The sequence below is a fragment of the Megachile rotundata genome, chromosome 2 (assembly GCF_050947335.1).
Source record: "Megachile rotundata isolate GNS110a chromosome 2, iyMegRotu1, whole genome shotgun sequence".
Taxonomy (NCBI): domain Eukaryota; kingdom Metazoa; phylum Arthropoda; class Insecta; order Hymenoptera; family Megachilidae; genus Megachile; species Megachile rotundata.
The window spans coordinates 7495919-7511890 of NC_134984.1; the positions used below are offsets into that span (position 1 = coordinate 7495919).

The following is a 15972-nucleotide window of genomic DNA, read 5'->3' on the forward strand; positions in this document are numbered from 1 at the left end:
GTTTAAAGCTAATCAAATTTATCAGTGTGTTACATTCTTTTAAACTGATACGCATGAAAATAAACTTATCAGTTGGTTTTCACGTAACATAAGTTAATTTAACCTGGATTATCACAGACAATGTATAGAATCACCGAATGCCTGCACAGTAATTCAGGTATAAATATAATATAGTTACTGCAAAGCTTACCTTAATTTTTTCCCATTTGTCATCCACATCTTGTAACCAGCTCAGAAACAGTCTACCATTGTATCTACTCCTTGCGTTTCTGTCTTTTTCTTCTTGTTCTGGTGTAATAACATTATAAACTTCTTCATCTTTCAATATTGTACAAACAGAAAAGGGAAGAGATTGATTAGCAAGAGCTCTAGCAGCTCTACCATGTACTCTAAGAATTTCCTGTTCCACTGATAGAACTAATTTCTCTTTTTCAACTACGTGCTGCATTCTAAGACGATATCTTTCCTTTTCTTGCTCAATATATAAGTCTTTCATGGCGCCTTGTAAACCAACAGGAGGATTAACATTCGGCTCTTTATTGGCATTTCCAGCCAATACATATGTGCAACGATTCATTAAGTAGTCCTTGAAACCTTGAGGTGGTTTTGGTTGAACTGGAAAAAGGCCTTTTCTTCTTCGTTCAATCTAAACAAGTAAAAATATTTTTCATTCTATAGGATATAAATTAGAAAATATACTAAAGTTATGGTAAAAGTACGAACTTGTTTCCTGATGTTTAAAAATAATTGATAACAATTCGTAATGGGTTGGTCATGTGGATGAACTTCTGGACCTGTATTAGTCGCTTCAGATGTTTCATTTGAAGCAGCTGTAGCAGCTTGCTGTGCTTCTTTATTAGGTTTCATTTTCCTTTTTCTCGGATGAAGTTCAACAGGTGGAGCTGGAGTGCTTACATTTGACGTTGTTGACGAGGTAGTTGTAGAAGTATTTTCCGAATTTTCTACTCCTCCATCTTTCTGACATTTTCCTCCAGTTTCAGTATTTTTTTCTGACTTTTCTGCCGCAACGTTTGTCTTTGAAGTAGTGCTACTATTTGAAACTTCTGTGGAATTATTTTTATTCGATTCGGAACCAGTTGTTTCAGGTGTCGGTGAATGATGCCGTTGTTGCGGTGACGAATTATTAGAACGATCCGTAGTAGTTACCGGTAGTGGCGACGAATTTGAATAATTTCCATTACCCGCAGAGGTAGAAGTTTCTTTTAAATTTGCTGATCCATTGTTGCCATTGCCGGATCTATGTGAACTTCGAAGCACTCTCTGATGATGCGTCGATCTTTCTTCTCCATGCAAAGCACCGCTAAAATCTTTTTTATCCTCATTTTTTGTATTATTTCCACCTTCTGTAGGACTCGTTGTACCACTAGCTGACTGACTTTGATCTTTATCCGTCGAATCATTACTATTAGAACTCGCGACTACGTAAGGCAGTTGATGACTTCGATTAGATGTGCTTTTTCCATTTCTGTTCCCCTGTTCTTGTTCAGACGTAGTACTTTGCGGAATAACTATTTTTAAAGGTGGTACTTTAGGAGCTGAATTGGAATCTGAACCTTTCGATCGATCATCTTCGCCATCGGATTCTGCAGGAGCCGGTGTAGTTGTTTTCGTATTAGTTGTTGAACTAGATGGATTCGAAGGCTTCGGACTGCTCGCTACTGAAGAGGCACTCGGACTTTTCCTATCCGCAGCAATTGAAACGGCATTTTGGTTATTTTTCCCAGAAGTTGCTCCAGATCCTTGCTTAGTTGATTTCGTACACTGCAATGAAAATCAGAAATGTTATTAATTGAAATAGTCAATATATTACATAAAGCATAACAAATAATACTTGCCTTTTCCCCTGTATTAGCAGAATTTCTACCTGCACTTTGCCTTCCAGTAGTTGTGCTTTTTAAATTTTCTTTTACAGGTTCCGAATCCTTCCGCTTCTTCCGTCGATTTTCTTCATCTTGCTCCTCTGTATTGTCACTTTCAAAAGCTCGTTTAGACGAAGGCGACGCGGAAACCGTAGGAGCATCATCGCTGGATATTGACGACGTCGTTGTTTCGCCAGAAGATGTTGTACTACCAACGGTGGACACGTTGTTACCACCATTCTGACCGCCTTGATTGCTACCAGGTTTGCTGCCATCTTTATCTTTTTCTGGATTCGGATTTGGTGAAGAGCTTGCACCTCTCACTGGTGTTGGCTCTTTTGAACTTTTGAACTCATATACATCTCCACTATCAGTAGCTGATGATGTGTTTCCAGTGGTAGCAGAGCCAGAGGCGGCATTTACGGTCCCTGACGAGACGTTTGACGTCTTCGACGAATTTTCCATTTGACCTTGATTCTGTAAGCATTGTTTTTCCTTGAGAAAACAAAAAAGAATTAACAGCAAATGCTGTATTAATGGTATGTAAAAACTTAAAACGTTTAATGAAATTTAAATGTTTATTTTAAACGACATCGAGTACTTTTCTAATGAACATAAAGATATACTTTGTGAACACATATAACCCTTATCGCAATGTTTTACAACAGCGACCTCGGTACCGCTTACAGAATGACACGTACCACTTAAAAACATCGTTCTTTCTAACTCGTATCTAAATTGCTGACAAAGTAAATTCATTTAATCCATGAAAAAAAGAAACCTAATTAAGCATAGTAGAAATACGAAACAAATTATTGATATAATTTCTATTTAATTTTTAATATCTTGTATTCAGCTTTATTCATTATTTATGTTTAGTTAATTTTAATAAATCAACATAGTTTTGAATATCATCGATTCTCAACTGTTTACTTATAACTATAACAAAATTTAAAAACCGCGTGCTTTCGAAGCGAGTTCTTTATCAAATTTTGAAAAACTGTCGAACATATTGCACATACAAAAAAATTTGAGTTGATTTGCAGTAAAAAATTCAAGTAAGCTGCACTTTTTTAAAATAAAATATCTGCTAAAATTATAGTCATTTATTTTTAGAATTCTCTTTTAGCATCCTTTATGTTTATACACTTTATCAATATAAAAAAGTTTCATTCGTTCAAAACGAGTTAACTGCTGTTTTAATTTCATCGTGGTTTCCAAATTGCTTATTTATAAAAATGTTTATTATGCACAAAAGCAAATAATAGTTGTAAGGAGAAGAATCTACATTATAAAGAGAATACGGTAAAACTTTTTATTCACGTCCTTCAGTTTTTGATAAGTTAAGAAAGCAACGCGAGCACGTACGCTCTTGAGTTAAAGTGTAGCTTTCCCATTAACAAGTATCGGTTGAATTTTCATGAATTTTAAATAGATCATACCGACTTTTTTACCGTAAATATCTGTATCTACATCGATAAATCTTCCACTTCATATTTATATATGTATTCACGCGATATCTTTAATTATATGAATTTCTAGAACGTGACAACTGTTCTATAACGATTAATTTTCTTTTTTAAATGGGAACCATTTTTGTACTAGCAGAATCTACCTCACAAACTTTTCTGCATTTATTACAATATTTTCAACATTAAATTAATAAAATATGGAATTACGAACGTTTACCTGCACGCTCACCATCTATAACATTGATCAAATATTACATCACTTGAACAAATGAAAAATTGAAACATCAGTTAAATTAACAGAATCTCCTAATAGTAATGTTATGTTATTTCTTCAAAATAGTACAAAATCTTTTACATAAATTAAGGAATATAATTTTCAGATTATTTGTGCCAAGTTTCTTAATGTCACATAATTTTTCTTTCTCAATTTTAGCTCTTACAAGTAAACCTACTGAAGTGTCACTCTCCGATTTTTCTGAAATTTGTATATGTTATAGTCCATGGAAAATTAGGGGATACGTATTTTTTTTATCTGCAGTAAAACATATTTAGGGTATGAAACAACCCCCCAATGTGTGAGGGTAAAATGGAAAGATTGCGATAATTTTGAGATCAATGAAGCAATTTTAATAATTTTTGGTATGAAATTATCTTTCGATAGAAGACAAAAATTGGCCCAGGTATGTCGGAAGGGGAGTGAAAATTGAAACAAGGTGTTTCATGCGTAGTGCCAAACGAGCACGGTAATTTAGGAGTTGTTTACACCCCAAATATTTATGTTAAAAAAAAAAAAAAAAAAAAAACCCACCGTGTTCTCTAATTAATTTTCCTCTTGAAGTTTTACTAGATTTTATTTCGATCAGATCGAAACTGATTATTTTGCACCAAGAAATTGGTCACTTTAGGGGTACTTCACCCCTTCCAACATACCTGGGCCAATTTTTGTCTTCTATCGAAAGATACTTTCATACCAAAAATTATTAAAATTGTTTCATTGATCTCAAAAATATCGCAATTTTTCCATTTTACCCTCACACTTTGAGGAGTTGTTTCATACCCTAAATATGTTTTATCGCAGATAAAAAAAAATACGTGTCCCCTAATTTTCCATGGACTATAACATATCCAAATTTCAGAAAAATCGGAGAGTGACACTTCGGTAGGTTTACTTGTTAGTATAGCAATTTACAACATTTTTTCTCTTTGGCATATATCATTTTTATAATTTTGTTCATTACGGATTAATATTTCTCTGACACTCTGGCAATCTTAAATATATTTTGAAAAACTCAACTTAAAATATCAAGTAAATGGCGGATTAAGTGTTTATAAATGTCAACATTTTAGATTAATGATCGATCACCCACTTAAAAGCACAGTATTTGAACATGAGATCGACATATTTAAACGTTAAACACATTCGTAATATTAATGTACGCGAGCACTGATACTTTATTATTATTTGTAAAATACATATAATTAAAAGAATGTATTGAAGTTGATTCGATGATTTTCAGGTGCTGTACTGTTAAGTGGCCGATAACTTTAATTTTTAAATGTTCCATTAGTACTCCTGCAAGATAAGGCAAGTTTAATACGAGATGTACACGGCAATTTCTAAGATTAAATCGAACGTGGCCAAGGCAGTTTCTGATAATAATTCCGATTTTCAAACATTTAAATCTGATCTGAAACTGTTTTTGATAGAGATGTTATCAAGAAAGATAGCGCTAAATATCTCAATATGTATCAATAATGGATATCAAAAGTATTGGTATCTTTCGATTTATTTCTGATATGTCTAATATGAAGTTGTACCTGTGCGTTCATGCCGCCCTGACGGGAATTAGCAGTGCCCCCTCCTTTCTTCTCATCCCTCGCTCCACGCACCTGGTTGAGTCGAAGCGTCACCCTCGGCGAGCTTCCAGACTGCCCGGTTCCCGATCTATCAACTGTGAAGAACAAAATGCCGGTTAATTGTAAGAGCGGATACTAGAGAGAACGGATATCCCCACGAAAGTAATAGTACTCTTCTTCGTGCACCGAGGAAGTGCGGACGAAGGCTAAAGAAATCGAGAAGGGAAGGTAGCTGGTAGGAGGAACCGAAAGGTGGAAGGGGGCATGTTCGAAGAGTAAAACACGGCGATATAAACCCAGAAGAAAATAATGTAAGTCGTTGGGTTCCGATGATCGGGAGATGGACATTAATCACGGAACCCTCGAGAGAACGAGTTTCTGGAAGTAAGTGGGGGGTACCGATCAGCGATCGATTCATTAGTGGCTTTTTACCGAACGATCACGTTGCAGAAGGTATGCCATTAAACTCTATTCGCGTCGCTGCAGTGCGTCGCGGCCGATACGATAAGTGGAGCTTACCGTCCGATGGAATTGAGCCCCGATCTCTCGAACCTCTTACTTTCAGCTTGCAGCTGCTACACGATAAATTTTATTTCCTCTCTAAACATCATTCCGATATTTTCATAGTATAAACAGTGGTAGTTTCATATACCTCGATACCGGGAACATTGTATCATTGAAAAGCTTTGAGATTATTTTTGGAGACATTTCCAATAAAATCCAATGTTTTCAGGTTAAGTAACAGCCACGTAAATGGAATACTAAAATTACCATGTACGTGACAAGCATGCATTCATTACGAGTACAAAAGGATCCACACAATTACACGCTTGCCACGTATAACCGCCTCGTACAGTTTAATGGTGAGGTTAGCCCGCGAATTTACAAACAAAATAGGAAGAAAATGAATTCAACGGTGAGCAATAATACTATGGCTTGTCGGCGGTTTCACGGAACGCTTGTTTCGAGAGATTCTAGGATACCCCGTCGTGCAATGTTGAAAGCGAGGCTGACGCAAGCTCTGCTCGATCAATATGTAATTGAATCTACGAGTTAACGCGACCGTCACCATAATTTCAGAATTCAAATCGATAAGCGCCGAAATATATATATACACCAACTTTGTCTCAGCTAACGATTGATTTCTCCAACGATTATTCGCGCAAATAATCTGTATATACTTTTATTAAGATCTCTTTTAGTTGGTCATTGATCGTAGCCCCCTCCTCCCGATATTCCCTTTCTCTATCCCGCTTGGAAGAGGGAATTGTGCCAATGAAACTTGGCGCTTGCAAATAGTATATCCCAAAATACATCAAGTCCACTAGTCAATGAAGTCGTGGTTGTTTGCCGCCCTAACAGCATTAACGATTCACGGAAACTAAGAATTTCTCTATACACGGACTTAATGTTTCCTAACGAGCTCATAAAATTCCCTCTAATACAAGTACTCTCCTTTCAAAATGAAATTTTAATACATTTTATTTAAAAAAGAACAAATACAAATAAACGAAATTTTATCAGGTTTTTGTTCGAAATTAACTGTTTAAATTATAATATACATTTAATTATACTTTTCTTTAACTACTATATTAGATATGTACAGAATTTTAGAAAATCTAAATAAATTTTAGCGCGAAGAAAAATATGTCATGACTACGTCGACTTAATTTTTTTTACCATCAACCATTTTTAACAATTTAATACAAGAAAAGTAAATTTACAATATTCTAAACATTTTTCACTAAGCCCCTTAATTTTTCAACGAAATAAATTATTTATTAGAGGATCGTTAATAAAACATTTGATTTAGTGTTCATACATAAGTTGAATTTACTGTTCAGTACAATATTCGGTAGTGGTAATCTTTCGTGTATAAAGAATGTTTGTCACCGATGCTACCACTGGCGATATGAACAAACGTAGTATAATATCGTATAGAAAGAGAGTACATATTTGTGGAACATTCTAACCGCGAAATGACGATATGCAAATATCACAGTGTATTCACGTACGTGCTTCTCAGAATGCAGCGTATATTATTTTGTAGCGTATTCTGCCCTCCCACTTCCTGCTGCACGAGATCTGTCTTCGAGCGTGAGTTATCGGTGCGTTAAAAAACTATTGACCATATAGCGATTAATTGGTTTTCTCTCTGTTAATGTGCTTAAATAATATGCTATAGGTTTCTAATAGAAGGTCGACAACGTAAAACTGATTTGAAATATTTGTTATATCAAACATTGCCGATCGATAAGATATTCGAAATACGTAATTCCAGAAAATATGCTGTATGTAGTTACTTACGTTATCTTATTTCAATGGAGGAATGTTTAATAATAGATTCTTTCTACTTTTTGCGTTCCTGACCTTGTAAAGAAATCGAGAACAAGTTCTTAACTGGCGTTGGAGATACTGCACACGCTTTTTGGCCGATAACGTAGCATGCTTTATCGGGTACTGCTTTGCCAGCGAAGTTCATTAACTTACTGCAGAACGCAGTAAATCGTACAACTGAAGACGCAAGCTGACACAAGACAATTGTTTTTGAAATTAAATTCTGTGCTAATATATACTGTTTAATATACCGCTTTATATAAGCGGAATAATTATAAAATTCATCGAATAATATTGATACTGTAATCATTTAGAAAAAAGGTTTCCTGATGGAGGTTAATTTCACAAGTATTTTATAATGGTCGATCAATTACTGACGTATCGGTTTAAATTTCGTTATCGATCAGTACAATGACGAAATATGTTATAGCGAGAATCAAGGTCAGTCCAAATACCACTTTGCGAAGTGTCACCGTTTCCTCCTACGGTCCGTTGGTTTATATGAAGAAAGATTAGCATATCACTTGAGCTGAAGTTTAAAAGATTTCATTTACATTGAAAGTGAGCACGGAACACGCTATATCGTGTTTCAAACATGTTCCACGAAACGCATAAGACAAAGTATGTAACCGGTTCTGATCTCACTACACATACGTTTAATTGCCACGGTTAAATATTTCCAAGCCTTCGATTTAACTTCGTTAACGGCCAATAAATTCTAGCAACGATATTAGCACCGTCAGTGCATTAAAGTTAACACGTTCTGTGTTGTCAATAACGAAACTCGAATATTAATTACGAGGATAAATCATTTAGACATCTGTCCTGTACTTGCAACTCTGAACGGAAAATCGAGAATTTCTAGTGCACATTAGAATAAAAACAAAGAGATGTAAATACACCTTGTAAATTTGTTAGAAATTGGTACGTTGTTGCAGCAACTACAACATAGACCCCTTTCGGAGGTACGATCACCCTGGTGGTGTCGATGGACGCAGTCCGCGAGCGCAAACGTGTCCAATGTACTTGCCAGTCAGCATGTTCCCTTTTCACTCGCTCCACAACTTCTCCCTCTTTTTCTCCCCTTCCTCTCTCGTGCTCCTTTCTCTCTCACCTTTGAGAAGTCTGCCTTTGTCCCACTCTCCTTCGACAGCAAAGACCAGAAGAGATGTGTTCCAAGGTTCGGCACTCCCGTTCGAACGATGCTTCTTTTAGCGAGGTTAATCGAAGTAAACGAGACAATACAAAGCGACGACGCACGCAAGTAAGAAAGTCGAAACACGCGCCGAGCCACGTGGTCGTCAGTACTTTCTAGTAACGGTACTTTTGGGTCATCCAATAGTGACAGTAGGGGTCCCGAGCGTACAGAGACGTAGCCACGAATACGTACCTGGCTCATGCGACAGGGCCACTGACAATACGTAGCGTAACGATAAAGGTCCCGATATAGCACTACGAGCAGACAAGGAGGACAATGACGATCAGCGCGACGACGAGCAAGAGAGGTTCAGTAGCCGCGGCAGCAGCGTGTGTACACTACTGCCGCTTGCACGGCTCCCACACAACGCGCGAAAGCGAAGACACTGAAAGCTAAGAGAGAGAGAGGAATCGGATAGCGACTGTGTCGCCGCGTCTCCATCTCGACTAACTTCTACCAGGCGCGGCACTGCATCGCGCGCACGATAGGTACCGACGCGACGCGTCACTACTCGGGAATGTCACGTCTAATTAAGTGCTGTTTCTGCATCGCTCGCTATTATTACCGATCAGTGATGATTGTACACTTGCGCGTATCTACATAATATGTGAACGATCTGCCGTATGCGCACGCTTGTACGAATAAACTAAAAACCCACTGAATATTCATAACGAATATATCTTCTTGTGGAAGGAAAGGCTTTCTCGGTTTATTACGAATACTTGTAGGATAAAATTGCATTCGTCATAATGTAGTAAAAATCGTTTCGTTGAACTATAATGATATTGAAAGGAAGTTATTCAGGTGCAAATATAAATAACTTTGCTTTTATAATGGACATATGAGCTTTAAAAAAAATACGGTCTTCGATATGAATAAGTATGTGAACACTTTTTGAATTTTTATGCCGCTTATTTTGTTAAAATATGACAATTGAAACGCGATTAAAAACATGAAATTGTGCCACAACAACGTAAGTACAATTTCTATCGTAACAGTAAATTTCAGAACAATACTAGAGTTAAGGTTTACTATGAGAAACTTCTTTGAATAAACGAAAATATGTTGAAATATTTTTGAAATATTATTTAAATTTTACATTTCGGATGATGTTAAAATACAGTATATTTTTACTATGTATCGATGTATCTGTCATATTCGGCAAATACGTTGGTTACTACTATGTCGGTAAGTACGGATTCATTATGTCGGTAAAGAAACACGGTTAATTCAGTTATCATACAATTTATAGCATATATAAAAACTATAAATCTTACCTAATTTTAAATGCATTTTCCAGAAATAATATATTATATTGTACAATATGGAAATTAAAAATTCTATACAATTAAAATGTTAGAAATATTATTTCCATTTTCATAAAATATACTATGAGAAAACATATTTTTTAGTTCCATAAGCTCCATTATCTGTTATTTTAAAGCTTTATTATTTCACAGTATTTATACGAAATCCTTATTTAAAAAATACAAATGTGAACTTTTAACTGAAAATTATCTATTTATCAAATATCCTGACATAATTTTTTTATTCAAAAACATGTTATTTTACTCAAGACCCAGAACAATAATAGAAAGACTAAAAGTGATTTAAAAAAAATTAAAACAAAAATGTAAAGTAATTAAAATCATTGCTACGTTGTATCTAAGTTTGTACAGAAATTATAACTCTGTTTAAGAGTATAATTTGATTTTTTCAGTACTTGTTTGTTTAAAATAATATTTTGTTCACGACAGGCGTGAACTCACCTTTATTTTGCGGTGGTGTCCTCCGCATCTCACAGGGGGCTCCACTGTCTTCAGCAACGTGCTGTGCAACGGCTGGTGCACTTCCGGTCGTACGTTGCTGTTGTTGGAACTGAGAATGGTGATGTTGGTAAAGCTGTTGTTGTTGTTGTTGTTGCTCCTGCTCTTGCTCGTTTGACGGCGCTGCTGCGCTCGTTTCACCTGGAGAGCATGGGCTATTAGGGGCAACTGTTGTACTCTCATCAGGTGAACTTACACCTGTAATATCTGCGATCACAAACGAAACAGAAATAAACACTCATGGATGTACTCTTGTAATTATTATACATTTTTAACATTTAATTTTAATTTCAATAAAAGTGATATTTAGAATGTAAAATAATGAAACTAGCTCAAGGTAAATGTTCAATAGAATACACAAGCAATTTCTAATGTCACAGTTTTACTACTTCATTATACTTAACAGTAACTTGTTCAATATTTTAAACAAAATAACATTCTTTGAATTATATTAATGCAATAATTTCATCTCACTCAAAGTTTATACAATTTATGAACACAATATGAACACTTAGAGTAAGGAAACTGTACGAATGATCAATCTCAAAAAAACTTGCACACTTCTAACTTGTTTGAATTTGAAACGTTTGACTAGTATTTTCACAGTTTTGTTTATGTTCGTGTAAAAAAGATTTCAGTTATTCCGTCCTTCACCCTGTTGTCAATACAATTTTATACGAACACACGCATAATTAGGCAGTAATTAATTGACAAAAGGTGGCTTCTTTTACGCACAGAGCAAGGTCCAAAGCAGATTTATAATACTTCAAAATATGATGGATGTGTTATCATCGTTCTTGATAATCTTCTATAGCTCAATTATACTGGCAGCTCGAAGTCTTTCGTTTCAATTCATTTTCACGGATACTTTTGGTCGTATTGACATCGGATCACTTTTATTTTTGTGACGAATAGGTATCTTCCTGGTTTTCTTTTTTTCTTGTGGGGCCAATTGTCACGCTGATCTTGATGATTCAAAGACGGTCAGGGCGACATCTGTCGGTCCGCCGGGGGAAAGTCCGTACGTGTACGTGCTCGACGTGCACGCGAACACGGCCCCTCGCGAACTAGAGGCCATGTTGCGTCGCTATGTCGACGATTGGCCCCGCCTTTCCCCGCGTCTCCCCACCAACGGTGAGTCTCGAACGCTCTTTTTCGCCAATCCGAATCAAGCTGATCCCGCCAACGACATTGTCGGTGGTGCGCTGTTCAAGACGTCCGTGAAATCTATGTTTGTGTGCATTCTACACTGCAGGAAAGGCACAGCTGTATATACTCGATGCTGATGGATATGCCGAAACCATACATGCTTATAGCTACATCCTATAACTGCACATGTGTCGGTGGCAGCATTTCCTCACGTGCCGCTCCTGCGCTCAGCACACCAGTCGCATTATCGCTTACTTTCCGAGCGTGTGCGCGCCCTGCGCCAAATAGAGCTGTAGAAGGATGCAGGCCTTCGCTTATGTAGCAGAGAAAAACGTAGGAACTTTTTACTTTTTCGTTAAATCGAAAATACAATTTTCGTAGCGTTCTTTTGTTCGAAACTGATCTGGTAATCTTTTTTTTTAATTATTTAACGGATTATAGTTGTCAGTAGAAAGAACAATGGTTTGAAATTCGTAAGTTACTCTGTCAGTGCTATCAAATTTCTACTTTTACTCGTATAATCTACTTCTTATTCTTCTTTTTTATTGACCATATTCACATTACTGAATGCAGATATTCTTATAACGAAAACTTTAAGGCAAATTATTTGTCGTTTTCAAACTACATCTGTACTTCCGTTGCTAAATCAAATCGTTCGTATATCAAACATTCGAAGAATTCGTACAAAAGAATAGAATATTAAAAAAAAAATCGCAATTATCATTTCTCATTTATAAACTGTAAACTGTAGCAGCGTAATGATTCAAGATGACCGTACAAGTCTCACGAATAATGGGTAACTTTTTTAAGAGCAGCAGATGAAATCAACTCTGTAACTGTTTATGTCCGAGAATTAATGAAGGGCAGAGTAAATAAATGAGATGTAGGGAAGACGGGAAAAACGAAGAACAAAGAAAGTGCAGAGGGCTTGATAAAGTGAAAACTCATTTCGGTAGGATGCCAAACTGCCATGAGAAGAAGACCGCTGCTCGGTCGACGTGTGGCTTACTAGTGAATGCGAAAGGGACGAGACATGCTCTCCGGGTATTTACACACATGAAAAGCAACGTTTACTTTAAAGGAGATAGACTAGCGCGATTGTTGCGGTCACCTTGCTTTTTTAGTTCTTTTTTTCTTTTGAATACCAATCTCCTTGAGTGTTACAAATGCTTGCCTACGGACAGACGCAACGAAGATAATAGAAAAGCCTGAATTTCTTAACAATAGAATTTTTGCAACATCAAATCCCCCACATTGCCACTATCTCTTTCGCTATCATCGAAACTCGTATCGAAGTATATATTTGTTTCCATAAACGTTGTAGTGACTATTTTCCCAAAGCGACAAATTTATCATTTTATATAACATTGTTTTTCAATGATATATTAGTTAATCAATATTGAATCTTCCATTAAGTAGATTGCCTCGAGTGGACTGTTATAAATTATGATTAAAGTTGTGTTGTGCGTCTCTAGAAGTACTTTAAATCCACAGTTGTTATGTGTGTCGATATTGTACAAGATGTACGTACGTGTACTAATCTTAACTAAAAAAATGATAAAAAGAGTTACTTCAGGAATGTAAGAAATATTCTTTCGAGATACACTGATCATTTATGCGTATTATACATGCACAAATATTAAGATTACAAATAATATTGAAAATAATATCTTGATAGTAATGATATTTCTGACAGATTAACTGTACTGCAGCTTAAATAATTGACGAGAAAAATATTTATTTATTGTTTTATTTAATAAAGCGTTTTACTTGCTTTGAATCAGCAATATATCTAACATTATGTACTCTGTGATTGAAATTTTTGAACAATTCTACAATACAATTAATTCATTTATCATATTTTCCGATTTTCTAATTTTTGGATTGTTGTGATAATCACAAAATGTCAGAACGTCATTTCACAATGTTCAAATTTTTCTCCTATTCTTCTTGTCTTTAATCAAGAATTTAATACCTGATTTCTTGAAATTATAAGAAAGAAGTAAGTGGGTGAATTAAGATCATATGTAATACATATGGATTACAAATTAATTTCGCTGTCTGCGAATTCAATTAAATTGTCGTTTTTAGAGTCATTCTGCGGTCAATTTTTTTATTTGAAGAATAAGCAACAAGACAGAAACATTTCCAAGAATCTTCGTTCTTTCTATATGGATAAGGCGAAGGAACAAAATGTGGTAGTATAGAGTAGTTAATGTTTGCACATGACATACATGCAAGAGGGCCGAGTAAGAATATCCTGTAGGCCATCATGTAAACCCGTGGTACACGGTCCTTGTCGAGAAGTTGCGACATTTGTCGGTTTTATTCCCGATCGATATCTCCGTCGTTAGAATAAGGCTGGCCATTTATGGTCAAAGATGAAACATCGCTCCCAAAATTCCATCCTATTTTCATGTCCCTCTTGTATATGCATATTTTTTCGATAAAATAAATTTTTCTCTCTAACAGAAATATTACAATTTGTGCAAAAGAAGGATGTGAAAGGAAACTTTGTAATATACCACATAATTTGAACAGTTTAATGAAAAAGTAGTAAGTCACTAGACGTTAAGATAATGCAGCAAATTGTCCCGAAACTCAGGATACATAATTACTTTATAAAATATTTTAATTTGTACTACAGATGTGAACAAATTTACTTAGATAATTTTTATGTTAAACGACTCATCTCAAAATGAGGGCAAATTGTAATTATGTTATATGATCAAACAATTATTTTCTGCGCCGGAGATACGAGTAATAAGAACAGAATTAATTCATAGTGGAGTAATATTTCGAAAAAAATGTCGTTCAAGGTTTGCACTTGAAATTTACAATCGATACATTCTTGCGATAAACTCGGGCTTGAGTTGATAATTTCGATTATGCAAGAAAATCGCGCGTGATCATTACGGTTCGTACGTAATAGTCGGCAGGTAGAAAACGTGTAAGCATTCTAATAATGTAACGGACCAAGTATCTCATACAAATTCAGTGTTGGATAGAGAAACCAATTTGTGGTTTGTGAACAGGCTAGCGGAAATGATAATTTTTAAGAACTTCTAGAAAGACGGAGGCAACATAAGACTTAACAGAATAAAGATATTGTTATGAACCGCTCGTATTAAAAAGTATTTAATTTTTATTATCCTTACTTCACTGTGTTTAATAATTTTATATAATCTAATTTTTGTAATATAAATAACAGTTGCTAAGGTAATTTAGAAAAATACAAATAAGAAATTTAGATTATCACAAATTGTTTCAAGCTTCTTATTTTTAACACATTACTAACAATTGCAATAGAGATAATTTTTTCTTTACTTATATTGTCTAAATTCATAAAAAGATTTTAACTTCTTGATTAAGTTTAATATAGTTTTGTCAGTTACTTTTTTACTAAAAAGTAGATTCTTATGTTTAAGTCTTTTACTAGCAAAAGTATACTGTTCATGTCTATGGCTGCGATATAAATATCATGCTACTTTATATTTTCTAAAACTACTAAACCTAAAATAAACTTACTGTTAATCTCTATATTTATGATATAAAACTATTCTTGCCGTTACCATATGCCAGAGGTACAAAAAACAGTAATATTCTACTTTCCCGATAAGTTTTTATATGCATAACCGATGTTACGTATTTAAATTTTGTAAATTAAGACTGATGTTACACCATTTATATAGGACAAAAAAGAACTGTAATATATTTAAAATATGAAAAAGCAGATGATAACATTACTTTCATGCTTATTATTTTATTCCATAATTTAAAATACGCAGTCATGTGGCCAGATATGAGAAAATTAAATTACAAATTTTATAAAAATGTACATATACTGATATCTACGAAGATATAGAATATTTCATTCTCGTTTTCTGCATTTATCTATGTACCTTATTTTCGATTTAAAAATAAGTGTGCGTTGAACATCGGTAATTCATATAAAAATGCATACCATGAATTACATTATCGGCAGCAACATATAATCACAATTCAAGGCTCACACTAGTCATTACATTCGAAAGCTAAAAAAATAAAGGTTGTTCAAAACAATACCCGATTATTTGAAATCCGTTTCCTTTTACGACGTGCCAGTGTTATCGAGCGCGAAAGATATCGTTAGTTTTAATTTCTACGGTTAGCAATGAAAATACATAGTCGAGAACTGGTGGAACGATAAACAAAGCCAGTCGTTTCTTAAGTGGTCTATCGGCTTTAAAGACACGGGCGGCGCCCGATACCAC

At 35.0% G+C, this 15972-nt stretch overlaps 1 protein-coding gene and 1 long non-coding RNA gene across 8 annotated transcripts in view; one reads left to right on the forward strand and one right to left on the reverse strand.

Moving 5' to 3' along the window:
* Positions 1-15972, reverse strand: part of LOC100877457 (uncharacterized) — a 33122-nt gene that overhangs the window by 788 nt on the left and 16362 nt on the right. For 2 of the 7 annotated variants that reach the window (XM_012294497.2, XM_076541357.1), the window contains exons 3-7: positions 10514-10777; positions 5171-5304; positions 1857-2375; positions 724-1782; positions 191-646 (exon numbers count right to left, since the gene is read on the reverse strand). In XM_012294497.2, the coding sequence (XP_012149887.1) occupies positions 191-646; positions 724-1782; positions 1857-2375; positions 5171-5304; positions 10514-10777 (2432 nt within the window). Of the gene's footprint in view, positions 1-190; positions 647-723; positions 1783-1856; positions 2376-5170; positions 5305-8576; positions 8602-10513; positions 10778-11305; positions 11617-15972 lie in introns of those variants that run through there. The other 5 variants (XM_076541364.1, XM_076541359.1, XM_076541355.1 and 2 more) reach the window with 5 other exon arrangements.
* On the forward strand, positions 11566-14837 carry LOC143266047 (uncharacterized). The gene is made up of 2 exons (XR_013041049.1): positions 11566-11704; positions 11826-14837. It is a non-coding gene; the product is annotated as an uncharacterized LOC143266047 (long non-coding RNA).